Here is an 18,264-nt window from a genome sequence, read left to right on the forward strand (position 1 = left end):
AGAAGGTCCGGGTTTGTGGCCGGCGAGGGCCTTTCTCTGTGGAGTTTGCATGTTCTCCCCGTGTCTGCGTGGGTTTCCTCCGGGTGCTCTGGTTTCCCCCACAGTCCAAAGACATGCAGGTTAGGTTAACTGGTGACTCTAAATTGACTGTAGGTGTGAATGTGAGTGTGAATGGTTGTCTGTGTCTATGTGTCAGCCCTGTGATGACCTGGCGACTTGTCCAGGGTGTACCCTGCCTTTTGCCCGTAGTCAGCTGGGATAGGCTCCAGCTTGCCTGCGACCCTGTAGAACAGGATAAAGCGGCTAGAGATAATGAGATGAGATGTCCAACAAGCTAATGATGGTCGGATAGCCACATAATTTTGGGCATGTAGTGTACATACACTTGGAAATATGGACTTGGTTTCTGTCCAAATAATACAGAATTGATTAACAAATAATAACTTGCCTCATCTATGTCAGCTAGTAATGTTGTGATTAAGAAAATCATAGAAACCGTAATGCCATCAAATTGATGGTTATTAGAACTAGTTTAAGACAATCTCTAGTGAGATTTTTAATTGATATTTCTACTACCAAAATTTTTCAATGGTTCACACAGTGATGAACATAAAATAAAAGGAAATTATTATAGAATTACAGTACTAACTCCAACACTGACAGCTTAAACTGATGCTGACTTCAATCCACAAGGTGGCAGTAAAACAGTGGGGTGATCAAACTCAAGCTCAAAAAAGCTTTCAAGATCAACTCTCTTTAGTAGTCATAGTCTTCTGAAGTAGTTTTTCAGCTACAATATCTCCAGGATCATCTAGTTGAAAGAAATACAAAAGAGCATATTGTTCTGAGTACCAACCAACCAAACCAGTAAAGCAGACCAGCTTTCATCCAGGAGCTCAAAAAATGATTTTATGTCACAACAAGTGACAGGTTTGTAATCATATTCCTTTCAGTAAAGGAGTATAATGTAGCAAACAATTTTTAAAAGCCCAATCATGTTTCAGGTCTAATATCAGAAACAGGTTTGACATGGCTGTTTTAAAGTATGTTTTCTTTAAATGCAGAGTGTGACATAGAACAGGAGAACTCAAACAAATAGTCACTTGAAACAGTGGACCAAGCAAATGATGTACCTCTCGTTCTCAGTAGGCCGCAGTGACGGTAGCCTGAAGCTTGAGTTCCGATCCAGCTTGGTCTGGCTCTTTGTCCTCTTGATTGACCCTTTGAGTCGCTTACTGAAAAAACCCTGAAAGAGAGAGAGAAATAAATAAAGCATAAACAGTGCTGAGAAAAGGCAGAAGACTAACCTATTCCAGGCTAATAAAACTGGTCACCTGGTCTGTCTGTGCACCTTAAGTTGCTATCACCCAACAATGTGGGACTTGCGCAACACCTCACGTGAGGAGCAAAATAATAAAAAAAAAAAATTAATCAGTAACAGAGTTTGGTAGTTCAAATGGCAATGCGCAGACACGGGTCTGAAAAATGAGATGTGTCATTATTAGTTTTCTTTATGACGTGTGGGTTAAAAATTTGCACACGTTGTAGATTAGCTGAGAACATGCGGACAGAATTAGCTCAGTCTGTATGGGAAGATGAACAACTGATGAACAATGTTTGACCTTTTCACCTGTCTGAATTTTACATAATCACTGTCCTAGGGAAAACAAAAAACACTGAGAACTGAAGTAATATCTGACGCACTTCCTGATGACTAAGCCAAACATTCCAGCCAAGAAGTGAAGTAATTAAATGTCTGCTTAAAGAAATATGGCCCTCAAAGTGAATTTGCAGCATGAGAACTACCACAAAACAGCTCAAACAGTGATCGGGTGGCACGGTGGTGTAGTGGTTAGCACGGTCACCTCACAGCAAAAAGGTTCTGGGTTCAAGTGGCCAACAGGGACCTTTCTGTGTGGAGTTTGCATGTTCTCCCCGTGTCTGCATGGGTTTCCTCTGGTTGCTCCAGTTTCCCCCACAGTCCAAAGACACTTGGGTTAGGTTAACATGGAGCAGCCTTGGGTTGAAGTGCCCTTGAGCAAGGCACCTAACTCCTAACTGCTCCCTGGGCACTGTAACAAAACTGCCCACTGCTTTGGGTGTGTGTGTGTGTGCTCATTGTTCACTTGTGTGTGCATGTATGTGTTCACTGCTTCAGATGGGTTAAAGGCAGACGTTAAATTTCAGTGTGTGCTTAAGTCTGTGCTCGAGTGTAAGTATGACAAATAATAGCTTCTTGGCTTGGCTTCTTCTTCTTCATCAAAGTGCACTTATACGGCTGGTTTTTATACTTGACACATGATTTTACATGCATGTGCAGAAGCCGCTCACATACTCACATGAGTACATCAGGAGGATTAAATACGACATCCACTAGAAGGTTATAAAGTTAAAACTTTGTGCAGTCGTTGTGACTGTTGTCATGATCTACGATTCAAATAACTATGACCTTACACAAAACATTAAAACATAAATAAAAACAGAATGTGAAGATTTGCAAAATCATGGAAACCCTGTATTTCATTGAAAATAGTGCAAAGACAACATATCAAATGTTGAAACTGAGAAATTGTATTGTATTTTTTTGTTTAAATATATGCTCATTTTTAATTTGTTGTCAGCAACATGTTTCAGAAAAGTTGGGACGGGGCAATAAAAGACTAAAAAAAGTTGTGTAATGCTAAAACCCCCCGAAACTCTAATTTGATTAATTGGCAACAGGTCAGTAACATGATTGGGTATAAAAAGTAGGGGTCAACTGATAATCGGCCTGGTCGATATATCGGGCCGATACTCTGCATTTTTAGGGTTATCGGTATCGGCCATAATTTCCACCGATATGCCGATAACATGCCTTTTTGCAGCCATTTCGTTCCTAACGCGACTGTCACTGCATGTCCTTTCCTGCACTCGCCTCTCTGAGTTCAAGAACACGGTCCTGCCCACCACAACATCTGATTTGTTTGGCACAAGAGATATAGCCAATCGACACGCGTAGCTAAACGCTGTGAACTGTTTCAAGGCGGCCGTATGAGCACTTGGGCAGAAGCGGCACAAGGGATACAGCCAATCAACACGCGTAGCTACACGCTGTGAACTGTTTCAAGGCGGCCGTATGGGCACTCGGCCAGAAGCAGATCCCACTTCAAGGTAAGGACACGCTGCTTTTGCCGCAATGTCACAAACATACAAGTTGCAAAAGCACATCATTATATGTTTACATTCTTCATCTACTACTCGTTAAAATTGTCCATTTGCATCTGTGTAGCCAGGCAAACTTAGCTTACAGAAGGAAGCACTTGAATTAGCCTACAACCAACTAGTCTCGCTGAAACTACATGTAATGTTGTCCATAGTAAGCAGTCCCCAGCATAACGTAGGCTGCAGTCATTTTTAAATCCCCATCTGGAAATGTTGCAATTTATAAAAAAAACAGAAACCGCCTCAGTGGACAACATGCAGAGCAACTGTGCTTCCTTCACTACAATATAATCCTCCTAAATTGGGAATATTAGGCTTGGGCATTAAAAGCATTAGAATGTAGATGGTTACTTGTTAAGTTGTTACATAACAGGGAGTGATAGCCTACTTTATGTTTGATTTTACTTTTTAAAAAATGCTGCAGGCAGCTCCCTACACTTGATTTGTTATTTAAAAACTACCTGAAGTTGTAAGTCTTACTTAGTTCTTAGTGTAAAAGAATCCAGAGTGTATTTTCATTTATTTTCCACTGAAAATGGTGAGCTGTAATATAGTAGGGAGGGATTTATTTTTTTATTGGTGAATATTTATTTTATTATTTTATTTCTCATTTTATTCTAACTAATGTTTGACTTTATTGTACAAATGCTGCTGGCATCTCCCTGCACAAAATTTCATGTTCAATTTTACAATTAAACATACATTTCATGGATATGAAGGTCTGTGTCAGTGTGTGCTATGTTTAATTTCATGTGAATTATAATGTTTACATTTATCGGTTGCACATATCGGTTATCGGCATCCCAATTCCATAACAATCGGTATCGGTATTGGTCCTGAAAAAAAACATATTGGTCGATCCGTAATAAAAAGAGCATCCCAGAGAGGCTGAGTCTCTCAGAAGTAAAGATGGGGAGGGGTTCACTGCTCTGTCAAAGACTGTGTGGGCAAAGAGTGAAACAATTTAAGAATAACGTTCCTCGATGCAAGATTGCAAAGAATTTGAAGAACACATCATCTGTGATACATAATTTCATTAAAAGATTCAAAGAATCTGGAGAAATCTCTGTATGCAAGAGACAAGGCTGAAAACTAACACTGGATGCCTGTGATCTTCAGGCCCTCAGGAGACACTGCATTAAAAGTAGACACGTGTCTGTAGTGGAAATCACTATATGGGCTCAGGAACACTTCAGAAAACCATCATCTGTGAAAATAGTTCATTGTTGCATCCACAAATGCAAGTTAAAACCAGATATAAAAAATATCCAGAAACACCGCCACCTTCTCTGGGCCTGAGCTCTTTTACGATGAACTGAGGCGAAGTGGAAAATTGTCCCGAGGTCTGATGAATCAAAAATAGAAATTATTTTTTTAAAACATGGACACCACGTCCTCCAGACTAAAGAGGAGAGGGACCATTCGGCTTGTTATCAGTGCACAGTTCAAAAGCCAGCATCTGTGATGGTATGAGGGTGCATTAGCGCACATGACATGGGTAGCTTGTACATCTGGGAAGGCATCATTAATGCTGAATGATATATACACATTTCAGAGCAATATGCTGTCATCCAGACAAAATCTTTTTCAGGGAAGGCCTTCCTTCTTTCAGCAAGACAATGCCAAACTACTTTCTGCACATATTAAAACTGCATGGCTCCGTAGTGAAAGAGTCCAGGTGCTAAACTGGCCTGCCTGCAGTCCAGACCTGTCTCCCATTAAAAACTTTTGGTCCATTACAAAGTGCAAAATATGGCAAAGGAGACCCCGAACTGTTGAGCAACTGAAATTGTACATCAGGCAAGAATGGGACAACATTACTCTTTCAAAACTAGAACAATTGGTCTCCTTAGTTCCCAAATGTTTATAGAGTGATGTGAAGAAATATCTGACAGTCAGTCCTTGACTGACTTGTTTCTGTAACAATTGCCAACACTAGGAACAAATTCCATTTCGCAACATCAAATCCCTCCTCATTAAATCTCTTCCTTTGGCTCTTGCCATGGGTGGACTGTAGGCAGGGTATAAACCTCATGCAAGATTCATTCAGATCGGCATGTCGCTCAACTTCCTGCTACATTCCAACTTCAGCTACACCCCTGATTAACAGTTTCACCAGTGTCTCCACTTCTGGGCAAAGAAAAGAGCCAAACCCCAATTGAAAACACTGGGTTTGACCCAATTTTTTTTTTTTTTTGCCCAGGAGTGTAGTTTCCTTTACCTTATGATGTCACTCTATAGTCCTTGTAGCGTTTGTTTCTTTCTGATGTTTTGCACTAGACTTGGCATTTACATTTGCATTTACTATTTCCTAATGACCTCCATTTTATGTGCCTAGTGTTTTTGTCTTGAAAGTCTGTCTGATTATAGATCGTGAGTTTATTTATGATTACCGTGTTTGGCCAAGGTGCCTTCCATAAATACAATTAAAAAAAAAAAAAAAGATCCCCACTTATTTTGGCACCTCTATTCTCATCTCATCTCATTATCTCTAGCCGCTTTATCCTTCTACAGGGTCGCAGGCAAGCTGGAGCCTATCCCAGCTGACTACGGGCGAAAGGCGGGGTACACCCTGGACAAGTCGCCAGATCATCACAGGGCTGACACATAGACACAGACAACCATTCACACTCACATTCACACCTACGGTCAATTTAGAGTCACCAGTTAACCTAACCTGCATGTCTTTGGACTGTGGGGGAAACCGGAGCACCCGGAGGAAACCCACGCGGACACAGGGAGAACATGCAAACTCCGCACCTCTATTCTATTAGAATCTAATAATCTATTGTCAAGTGTATTAATGGGATGCAACATCACTCCCTATTTCAGATGGGAGCCCAGGAATTAAATAAATGCAATAAAAACAAACTGTTTTTAATCATAGGTATTGTATTTAAAACTGTATGGATGTGCCAGAAGCCAACATAAAACCATGCATGCAGGGCATTCTCAGTCAAAAGGGATTAGTGATCCAAAAGTGGAGTCTGGGTGATTAACACAAGAACTTATTGCCATGTTTGTGTTCAGCAAACAAGCAAGTTATTAAAACCAAAAGTCCACTCAAAAGAAATGGATAGAGAGACCACTCAGTGGGATTAGATCCTTACATGCTAATAAAGAAGGATTTTTCCTATGAGCTGAAAAATTATCCATCCGTTGAGTTCCCCGATGTCTCAAACTACCTGGTGTTGCAGACGTCATTCTACACGGTCAAACAGATGAAAACCTGGAAGAGCATGGAGGCGTACAACTTTTTATATGTGGCTGGGTTAAAGATCTGGGGATGAGGAGACTACAAGATAAACCCTTTATTGTTTCTGCCCAGGTAAGTAGGCATTTTGTGGCTTTTTAGACGTCTTTGCGATGATTGCTAGGATGCTATAAGTTTTAGTATCGGGTGTAAACAAACCACAGCTCCTTGATTCTCAATCCTCCCTGCTTTTCTCTTCTGGGTAAATCATTCACAAAGATCCACAGAAACACTTTTCAAGACCTGGGTATTACAGGTATTATATACGCATTAGTTTACAATATGGCAAACATGATCAAACAGTAAACAAAAATGGATCTAAGGACTGAATCGTCTCCTGAACTTCAAAACATCACGAAATAACGGAAAATGGCGAGAAGTGATTTGCGAATCCAAATGAAATAAATCAGAGGAATTTACAGATCTTTCACAAAGTGACCACTGCAAACTCGAGTGTCCTTCGACTCAGCTCCCTTCCATTGCAGCGAAAGGTTCAAGAGCCACCTTTCTCATTGCCTTTTGGTAAAATCCTTTGCTCTTTCACCCTTTATCACTTCACGGGGAACTCCAAAGAAACTTATCAGTTTATCATCAGTTTGTTGATCCGAGTAGGGCGTTTTAAAGACTAGCAAGGCGCCCCAGTGCTAGTACTGCTTCGTGAACAGTGAGCTGAGCTGACCACCACTTCATGTCTTGCATATTTAATGAAGCAGATGTGATGTCAGATGCAACCCAGCAATTGTACATGGCTAAAAATTAGCTTCAACTTGGAAAAAAAAAATTTGCGGCCCACTAGATGGCACTTCGTGGTTGAGAAACACCGATTTAAAACACTTTGTTTCTATGTCCTGTATGGTGTTTAAAAAACAGCTGGGGAGAGCAGAGAGACTTGGGACAGTTTGTATTCCCATAAATTACTTTCAACCAATCAGGTTTAAGATTACATCAGAAGTTAGATGTTGCCCCTTAGAGTAACCTACTTCCTTTGGAGCCCCAAAGCTGGACACTGCAGTAAGGTTTGTGCAGTTTAATATTTTTATCAACCAAAATGTGTATTTTCTCCTTTGCCACCACCTCCATTCTATGGTTTAATGTACGCTGGTGAATTTGGAATTTGTTAGGAATTAAAGTTTGTAGCTTAGAGCTACCAGATATATCCACCCATCATCTGTAACTGCTTATCCTGTGCAGGGTCACGAGTAAGCTGGAGCCTATCCCAGCTGACTATGGGCGAGAGGCGGGGTACGCCCTGGACAAGTTGCCAGGTCATCACAGGGCTGACACAGAGAGACAAACAACCATTCACACCTACAGTCAATTTAGAGCCACCAATTAGCCTAACTTGGATGTCTTTGGACTGTGGGGGAAACTGGAGGAAGCCCACTCAGACACGGGGAGAACATGCAAACCCCACACAGAAAGGCCTCTGTCAGCCACTGGGCTAGAACCCAGAGCCTTCTTGCTGTGAGGTGACAGTGCTAATCACTACACCACCGTGCCGCCCTACCATATATAGTATTATTTATTAAACTTGGTCAAGTTATTAAAATTGATGATGGTCAACCTGAGTGATGTCACTGAGCGTGCTTATTAACAGTGAGTGTGCAAAGTGCTGTGAATTGAGTGCACAAAGCTATTCGCAAGCATGCAGAGAAACTACAAACAAAAATAATAACTGTGTAAAGGAGAGATGGAGGGGAAAAAATGTCTAGCTGAGATCATTATGAACTTGAGAGATGTAGCTGAGGTTGAGGAAGTGTCAGAATCATGGCGTCTACCTCTGTGGCATAGTGTTAGGGTTCATATTTAAATGATAAAATCTTTTCCCCAAAATGTACTGCTTCTAATTCAGCACCAGAGATTCTCACAGTTGGTGGTTTACTGATGCAACATAATATTTAGTACAGTAAGATGCAATTTTGAATTCTGCAATGGAGAAACAGCAACACATCATTACTTCATCATGCACCTTCTCTGTAAAGAGAAATCAACTTTTCCAGCTCATAAAATTGTGAACCATTCTGGTCTGATTAAAGTGGGCTACTGTGCTACTCACTGGCACTTTGAAGGGTGAGGAGTTGGGTCCATCGACTGTGATGTTCTTGTCTGAGCTGCCAAGACCAGAGATGCTCCTCCGTCTGGGGGAGCGATCTGAGGATACTTCTGGAGAGAGAATGGAAAAAAAAACATAAGGACTGGACTGAGGAAAATGTGAAGGAATCAGAAATTATATACAGAGGATGGAAAGTCATGTCTTTGGCCGAATCCCATTTCACCCCTTGGACCAACCCCTTGGCCCTTCCCCTCCATTTTGCGCGTTCACGTGAAGGGGTAGGGGTATCCCAATCCCAGTTAACGCGGAGGGGTAGGGGAAGGGGGAGGGCTTCTGTACCCCTCCAAACGGAGATTTTCCTGGAGCAGACTCCGAACGAAGGGGTTTGAGTGATTTCCCACAATGCCATGCGGATTTCGGCGAGATTTCATGCGGATTTCAGAAAGATGGCGGTTCCCGCGGCGAAAGATTGTCATAAATGTATTTTCTCCATTATTTACGTGTTTTAAGTTGTTATCCAGAGGAAACACGCCGCTTGATTCGCTTTCGAGCTGAGAATGAGCAGCGATTTCTGAAATCCAAGCTGCTGCTAAAAAGCTTTGGGAGTGAGTATTGTTTTCGGTTGCTTGACTGCGTACGTTTTGTTCTGTTATTCTCGCTTTTATTGTTTACATGAGTGTTCTGACACCTCATTCTGTCGGATGTGGTGCACGAAGCGCCAAAGATATCCCATTCAGTGGTGTTAGTTAACAAATCACACCCTGCCAGCAGAGATTTCTGCCTCTGGCTCTGACTGTAGCGGCTGGTCGCAGCCAATGACGCATTTGGTCGCGTTTTGCTAACGTAAACGCTGACGGAGGTACGCGATGACGTATGCGATCGTTGAAGGGCTATCCCAATACGTAAGGGTTGAATTTCAAGCCCTATCCCTTGTAGCTCAGTTTCAAGGGGAAGGGCCAAGGGGATGGCGGAGGGGAAGGGGTAGAAATTAGAATTGGGATTGGGCCTTTGTTTTAACAGACATAAGAGGTAACAACTGTAGATTAAAAACAAATAGAGCTATTTCAGGTCATGTGACCTTTCCCTTGTACCCGGCATATTTTCTGCAATTGGAGAAGAGACACCTACAAATACGCTGATCACTGGTTTTGATCGGATCGAAGCCCCAAGAAAAATATACACAGATCTGAACTCAGGTTAGGTCAGCAAAACACAACTGTGGCACTTGTATGATTTTTTTTTTTTTTTAATCTTTAATTATCTCTGGGCGGCACGGTGGTGTAGTGGTTAGCACTGTCGCCTCACAGCAAGAAGGTCCTGGGTTCGAGCCCCGGGGCCGGCGAGGGCCTTTCTGTGTGGAGTTTGCATGTTCTCCCCGTGTCCGCGTGGGTTTCCTCCGGGTGCTCCGGTTTCCCCCACAGTCCAAAGACATGCAGGTTAGGTTAACTGGTGACTCTAAATTGACCGTAGGTGTGAGTGTGAATGGTTGTCTGTGTCTATGTGTCAGCCCTGTGATGACCTGGCGACTTGTCCAGGGTGTACCCCGCCTTTCGCCCGTAGTCAGCTGGGATAGGCTCCAGCTTGCCTGCGACCCTGTAGAACAGGATAAAGCGGCTACAGATAATGAGATGAGATGAGATGAGATTATCTCTGGTCTTGGAAGTAAACAGCAATATCACTTGATCAAGCTTTAAAAACAGACACAAACGTTTGTGATGCTATTTGCAAGCTAAAAGTAGCCAGTGTGTAGCCTTGGCAGATTTGTAGTTATAACCAGCAAATCTGTATCAGATGTCAAATGTTCATTAATATTCATCAAAACAATGTTAAACATAATGCCTTGGCACATATGTCGCAGACAATTTGTTTAGCTTAGTGTATATAGCGTATAGTGACCTAGCTACCATTAACATGCATAGTTAATCTAACTAGCTCGCCAACTTTGCCAAATTTAAACCGCTCGTTACAGAAAATGGAGTGTTTTGTTGGTATTGAGGGGAGGCCGGTTAGCGGCACTGATGATAAGCAATTGTCCAGTTACTGGAATCAGCACTTAAGCTTGTTTCCAATTACAGTACTTAAAGGAACAAATACGATTAATTTTTTTTCTTTATACCAAGTTTCAAAATGTTTAGTTTAATGGCATCTGTCTTGACCTACTTGAAGGACCCAAACTTATTGCAACTGCACCAGCTTTTTTAAATTGAATTTTTTTTTTATTTTTAAATTGAGTCTTTTTAGTAGTTTCTCAGTTGGCATGTTAGAGACAGTACTCCTCTTATACCACAGTGATTTGCAAAACAATCACAATTTTTCATTGGCTAATGAATGACACATTGTGCTTTTTAACTGCTTAAAGCTGTGGATTGTACACGAGACTCAAATCTACAGGACAGAGGAGTTTGTGTGTTCCTGTTTCCCAGTAATATGAAAAAAAAATAGAGCCTGGTGAGGGAACAACTGTATAAATCTCCCAAAATGTAACAAGAACTAACTTCCTTTTCGGAAAACCCACTGACTTTGACAAAGTGCCTACACTTGGGACTCTCATCTCATCTCATTATCTCTAGCCGCTTTATCCTGTTCTACAGGGTCGCAGGCAAGCTGGAGCCTATCCCAGCTGACTACGGGCGAAAGGCGGGGTACACCCTGGACAAGTCGCCAGGTCATCACAGGGCTGACACATAGACACAGACAACCATTCACACTCACATTCACACCTACGGTCAATTTAGAGTCACCAGTTAACCTAACCTGCATGTCTTTGGACTGTGGGGGAAACCGGAGCACCCGGAGGAAACCCACGCAGACACGGGGAGAACATGCAAACTCCACACAGAAAGGCCCTCGCCGGCCACAGGGCTCGAACCCGGACCTTCTTGCTGTGAGGCGACAGCGCTAACCACTACACCACCGTGCCACCCCTACACTTGGGACTCTTTCCATAAATGTTAAATAAAAGTTTCCTAACAGAAAACTTCACCATATCAACAATTACGCACAATTTTAACTTGCTTATGTGCAGCGCCTGCCATACAAGTCCCTGTGAAGGAGCTGGTACTGTAGAAACCTGTGGTAAAACCCTTCGATTTTCACACCTTTAGGTTTGAGAATTTCAGCGCATTTATCTCACTGTAATCAAAACACAGTCTCTGTTAAAAGAGAAATTATTTGAATAGTAAATTGGTGTGATCTCATAGCATTTGCCACATGTATGGCACTTAAAATTCCAGCACTCCAGTGTAAAACGCCTTCCCATGTCTTCGGGTGACACCGGCATACAAATGAAGTGAGACATGATCACAAGTTGTACGTATTCATATTTCCATCAGCGTAGCTAGCCAGGGCTAGGGGCCTAAATTACTTCCAGGGTGCCAGTGCAGTCTGGAAAATAGAAGCAGAAGCAGCCAAGCCAAGAAGCCTTTATTTGTCACACGTACACTCAAGCACAGACTTAAGCACACAGTGAAATTTAACCTCTGCATTTAACCCATCTGAAGCAGTGAACACACACATGCACACACAAGTGAGCAATGAGCACACACACATACCCAGACCAGAGGGCAGCTATGTTATAGCGCCTGGGGAACAGCTGGGGGTTAGGTGCCTTGCTCAAGGGCACTTCAGCCCAAGGCCACCCCATGTTACCCTAACCTGCAGGTCTTTGGACTGTGGGGGAAACCGGAGCGCCTGGAGGAAACCCACGCAGACATGGAGAGAACATGCAAACTCCACACAGAAAGTCCCCCGTCGGCCACTGGGCTTGAACCCAGAACCTTCTTGCTGTGAGGCGACAGTGCTAAACACTACACCACCATGCCACTCAAATTAGTAGAATCGATTTTCTTTTTTCATTATTGCATTTTCATTTTTGTATACAAATTTATGATGATTTGAAACGTTCAAATAAAAAAATGAACTGTGATTGTCATCACACTGTGTAATCTCTTATTTGTTCCTCGCTGTAAGTGTGTTGTTTAGACAGCAGAGGGCTCAATAACGTACAATAGCAGGAATACACGTGACTTCACCACAGGCGGAAGTAACACAGCTTGAATGCCACAAAAAACAGATCTAAAATGGAAAAAGAGTTGTTGTGTGATTGACTGCACAAATTGATTTAACAGGAAATCAGAACTCTCTTTTTACAGACTGCTGAAAGCTAAAGAAAAGGGAAGCAAATAAACGTTTATTAAGAAAAGACCTATTTGTTATTGTAATTTTAAATAAAAAGGAAGATTTTAGTAAATAGGTTATTATATTTTACTCTAACCTTTACAAATGTGTGTAAGTAATTATTATAATAAAACAATTATTATTTTTTATTTAACAAAAGGAATATTTAAGGTGATAAAGAATAGGAAAATAAATGTTAGAGTTATTTTGGGAATAAAATTTCCTTCATTTAATTTTTTTTTCAAAAAATATCATGGGAATACTGAATCGTAAACCCAGTATCAATCAAATCAAATTGTGAATTGGGTGAATTGTTACATGCCTAGGGCGGCACGGTGGTGTAGTGGTTAGCGCTGTTGCCTCACAGCAAGAAGGTCCGGGTTCGAGCCCCGTGGCCGGCGAGGGCCTTTCTGTGCGGAGTTTGCATGTTCTCCCCGTGTCCGCGTGGGTTTCCTCCGGGTGCTCCGGTTTCCCCCACAGTCCAGAGACATGCAGGTTAGGTTAACTGGTGACTCTAAATTGACCGTAGGTGTGAATGTGAGTGTGAATGGTTGTCTGTGTCTATGTGTCGGCCCTGTGATGACCTGGCGACTTGTCCAGGGTGTACCCCGCCTTTCGCCCGTAGTCAGCTGGGATAGGCTCCAGCTTGCCTGCGACCCTGTAGAAGGATAAAGCGGCTAGAGATAATGAGATGAGATGAGATGTTACATGCCTCATGTTTTATGATTTTGGCAAATTAATTAATAACAAAGAAAAAAAAGAGAGACCGTATTGAATTTACATTTCCAAATATTTTGAAAGGGACTCAAATATTCTTTACCAGCAACAAAAAACAACCATTTGTTTTTACGTTTTCATTTCAACTGAAAAACAGAATAATGAACAAACTGCAATGTGCACAGACCACACACCCACATGCTCTCATGCGATAGCTGTACAGTAGACAGACTTCATACAGCTATTTGCAGCACTGCCCACTCATTCAACTAAAGAGGATGGAGTTATATACTTCATAAAAACATGACAGACAAGCTGGACAATGATCAGGACACCGAGGACAATGGCTTAACCCTGATGCCAAACTGTTCTGAATCTGTCTATGACTAGTATTCCTGAATATGGGGATATCAGCAACATCTTTAAAGAGGTTACTGACAGTCAAATCTTTTTTTGGAAGCAGATATCCACTGTATGTGTGTCAAGGATACACAGGGACACAACCTACATCGGCACTATTTTCCCTGCAGCAGCTCCATAGCACCACATCCAGCCCAGTTTATAAAACCTGGAGCAATCAGTGCAGATTTAAAGCCACAATGAGGGTCTCAATCACTTTACTCCTTCGACCTACTATGCTTGAATTCAATTTTTTTAATTTGGGGTCCAGTTCCACAAGCAGGCACCGTGGCCTGTTTTGTATTTAGTGATCAGAAGCTGCAATGGACCATGTGTGCTCAGAATGCTAAAGACAAGCAGCTGCTACTGGCTTGGTGCCTCAAGCCCATGGGGCGGCTGGAGTTTCAGTCTCCATGACCCAATGGCCTGACACAATGCTCGGATGTTTTGGAGCTCATCCCAGTGGTGCTCTGTTCATTCACTGCCATAGCTTTTTGAGTACGGGCAGATTACTGCAGAAGTCCATGTACTCTCTCAGAAAATAAAGCACATTATTGTACCTTTAGGGGTACAACAGCTGGTCACTGGGGCAATTCCCTCAAAAGGTACTTATTTGTACTTGGGAGCACGTATGTATCTTTTCGGCCCTAAAAAGGTACACATTATTACCTTGAGGTCTAAGAATGAGCCCTCGGGGGTACATTAGTGTAGACTGTACCTTGGGAGACAGAAATGGACTCCTACTGTACCCCTGTTTCTGACAGTGTAATGTCTCTCGACACCCATTAGTTAGTTATCGGTCATCCTTCCATACCTGGTAGCCTGCCATTTTATGTTACTTCCACACATTTAGTTTTATGATGCAGAAACTTGGCCAAGCTGACTCTCCTTTCTTCTTTCCTTGGGGAAAATCATGGCTCACATTTAAATTCAGAGTGATGAGGGGAGAGAGAGTGGTGTTGCAGCAGTCAGCACTATTGAAGGGCTACTTTGCAAAAAGTGAGCTGTCCGAATTGTCGTACTTCCGAGAGTGCCTGCTGTATCATTCTCAGCGTCTGCGCACTCTGCAGAGAGAACTCCCACACTGTCGACTGTGTGGGTGCGTGCGCATGTGTCTATCTATGTGTCTACACTCTCAGTTATGCATAACCTGAAAAAAAAAAAAAAGAGATGAGCAATATGACTCAGCACGAAACATGCCAAATACTTGCAGGGCTTATGAATAAAATGGACACCACTGAAGTCCAGAGTCAGTGATGCAGATGGCACAGAAGTTCAACTTCTGCAGTACGACCCACGCAACTTAATAAGCAACTAGCACTGAACAGAAAAGAAAGCATAAATGTCCTTTGTCGAATGGAGCAGGACAGAAATCTAATTCGAAACAACAGAGGAGAGAAGGAAAGAGAGAGAAAGATACCTCTATCGCAGCTGTTTCCCATCACCTGCTCAGTAAATGTACCAGGTCAGCATCACACTAGCCAGAACGTGAGCATCGTGCCTCATCCAGCGAGCTGGAGTGCTTTCTTCCTAATTACCCGTTATTCCACTGGTCTCTTTACGAGCAGCCTCTTCGCAGAGCCTCTGCCTTTTGTCTCTCCTTTCTGGCATGTTCTATCTCTTCTCCCACTCTCTCTAGATCTCCATATCTCTCTTTCCTCCCAAACGAAGTCTTACTCACTCTTGCAAAGACTCTCGTGCATCTCTCTCAGCTGGAGTTCCAGCATTCAGTCCACTGGCCTCTCCTCATTTCGCTTTTTGGCCCACCAGCAGGAGAGATTTTACCGCATTTATTTAATCAATCGCTGTAACCTCACTCCCCTGTTCCTTTCAGCACAACTGTGAGCACTTCCTTTCTCTCTGCTCCTCGATCAGCCTACCTCGCAAAGGCTTTCTCCCACCCTCTCTTTATCCTTATGCATCAGGCTGTTGTTGCAGTAGCCTCACACACACACGCACACACACAAGCGATAGGAACTATAGCTACAGAAGAGTTAATGAGTGGGGAGTACTGCTGGACCAGTTAACTTTAACTATCTGAATTCATCACAACTGTACATTCTGTGAATGGCTCAGGACAAGGCAAGCTGTGTTCAAGTCTAAATTTTACATCCACATTTTACACATCACAAAATAATACATTTCATTTGTCGCTCAGTACCATATTTCAACAGCAATTTTAGAAAACCAATATGCTCCTGGAATGGAATGAAGCAGGATCCTGATTTCTCTATACTACATAAGGGCAATTCCATGTAAATGTCAACCTCACCATGCAAAAATAAAGCAACATGTAATACATCAAAACCACTCCCAGAGATATCACCTAGGCCTGTATTTTACAGATGTGAATAAGTTGAACCAATTTGTAACCAACCTAATATGTCACTGTCAGTCTTTCTTTCTTATAATGTAAACCCCAAGCTAAAATCAACGTTGATCATGTACAATTCTATATTATTGCCACAAGCCACAGAAATGTATGCTAAAATCCACAAAACAGCAAAACAATAGCCATCCTAAATATTATTTAAGAACTTTGATAGTTTTAGCTGATATTTACAGAGTTTTTCAAAGGGTTATGGTGGTTAAATTGCTGATTTTCTAAACATATGCCATGTCTATTTCAGATGCGTCACATCCATAACGGAATTTCGTCACATCCATGACTTTTCCTTCCGAAACTCTGCATGAAATACAAAATATTTTAAACAAAGATTTTTTAATATTCACCTTGGACCCCTCTATCAAATGGATATCTCCATTTCGACATTAGGTTTACAATTTCACAGAGTTTAATAAAAATGTACAGTCACCCAAAAAAAGTGATACTTTTTCTGTCACGTCCATAACGCATCTTTTATTGGCATTTTCTGGCATGCCCTAGATGCACTATGGGAATTGTTCTTGTTCTATCACTTCTCCAGTATGGTACAGCCTCAAAATATGCAACACCTGTTTAAATACTGGGAGACAATAAAACATGCACTGGGTCATTTGTTGCCATTTTGAGTTCAAGTGTCACGTCCATAACGCTGGAATTGCTCATAAACAAGACAGAAACAGTCCTGCCAATAGTGGCAGCACTTCAATAAGGCACTATGATAGAATCAGCACAGTCAAGCCACAGCAGCTACAAACAGGTGAATTGTTCTTTGGCATGGGGAAGCCATAGCCTAATGGCTAGAGAAGCAGCTTTGGGACCAAAAGGTCACCAGTTTGATTCACTGGATCAGCAGGGATGGCTGAAGTGCCCTTGAGCAAGGCACCTAACCCCAACTGCTCCCCAGGCTGCTCTGGGTGTGTTGTATGTCACACTGAATAAGAGTGTCTGTTAAATGCCTGTAATGTGAAGCACCTGCACGTGTTTTGGGGGCGAAGTTGCATAGACACCTATTGTGATTCTACCTTTTCTTATTATTCATCATCATCTTCTGGCTGGAGTGTCTATGGCAGCCCCTAGAACCTTATGGTCAAAAGTATAGAAATTTGGCACACTGTCCCCTGATTCTTTTCACCAAGTTTCATGTTTGCATCTCCAGTGCTCCATCGCTACCAAACTCAACATTGCAGGTGTCTTTGTGCATGTACTGTAACTTTTGAACTGTATGCCCGATTTTCAAAAAAAAAAAAGAGGTACGATTGGATTATTTGGCTCAATGTACCACCTTTCCACCATATTGGATTTTATCAAAGAAAAGTTTTCACAGGCCAAATTTTGCCCAGTCTTTATGAGATTTTGCAGACACAATCATTTCAGCAAGCCTCACAAAAGTTATTTGTTGGCCTTTCGATTTGGTACGTGGAATGGACTCGGGACCTCATTTTGAGAAAAGCAAGAAAAAGTATTCGTCATTTGACCACTGGGGAGAGGGGAGGAGGGGGCTACAATAAGCAAATATGTATTTTGGCTAATAGCTGTTCATGTGTTTGCCTTTAAAAAAAATATATCTTGTCAAGTAATACTATTGAGGTATTTCACTCACGTGACCAAGTCACGTGATGCCGCCATTTTGGACGGCACGCTTAAGTCCTTCAGTGCATTGGCGGTATGAGATGGTGGAGACCTTTGTGCGTTTTAACAAGAAAGTAAGCTGTGATTCGTGTTAAATTGGATCTGTCTTTTATCATAAACACTGTACCCAGCCTTGGTATGGAGCCAAGGTTGTCGACAGAAGTCAACAGTTTGATGAAGGATGACCCCAGCAGTTTGAAACGGTACAAGGTAGGCTATGTTCACAACACTGTCTTGTTACTCGGGGGATCCGAGATCCCCTGAAACAGACATGAGATCCTTTGAAAACATGATTTGGGAAATGTTGGGGGGTCTCTAAAATATTGGCAAAATGATGTTTATTGACATAGCAATCGTGTGTAACGGGAAGCATTTGCATATCCGAAGTGTTGTGTTTACTTGACAACGACTGCTGCTGCCAGGTTGGTTGTTGAGGAGCCTGACTGGTTT

At 42.2% G+C, this 18,264-nt stretch overlaps 1 protein-coding gene across 6 annotated transcripts in view; it reads right to left on the bottom strand.

The window, feature by feature from the left end:
- The window catches only part of rasal2 (RAS protein activator like 2), a 168,558-nt gene that overhangs the window by 52,063 nt on the left and 98,231 nt on the right, over nucleotides 1–18,264 (bottom strand). For all 6 annotated transcript variants that reach the window (XM_060931035.1, XM_060931044.1, XM_060931017.1 and 3 more), the window contains 2 exons: nucleotides 8,511–8,617; nucleotides 1,134–1,246 (listed from right to left, as the gene is read on the bottom strand). In XM_060931035.1, the coding sequence (XP_060787018.1) occupies nucleotides 1,134–1,246; nucleotides 8,511–8,617 (220 nt within the window). The remainder of the gene's footprint in view (nucleotides 1–1,133; nucleotides 1,247–8,510; nucleotides 8,618–18,264) is intronic.

The sequence above is a fragment of the Neoarius graeffei genome, chromosome 1 (genome assembly GCF_027579695.1).
Source record: "Neoarius graeffei isolate fNeoGra1 chromosome 1, fNeoGra1.pri, whole genome shotgun sequence".
Taxonomy (NCBI): Eukaryota; Metazoa; Chordata; class Actinopteri; order Siluriformes; family Ariidae; genus Neoarius; species Neoarius graeffei.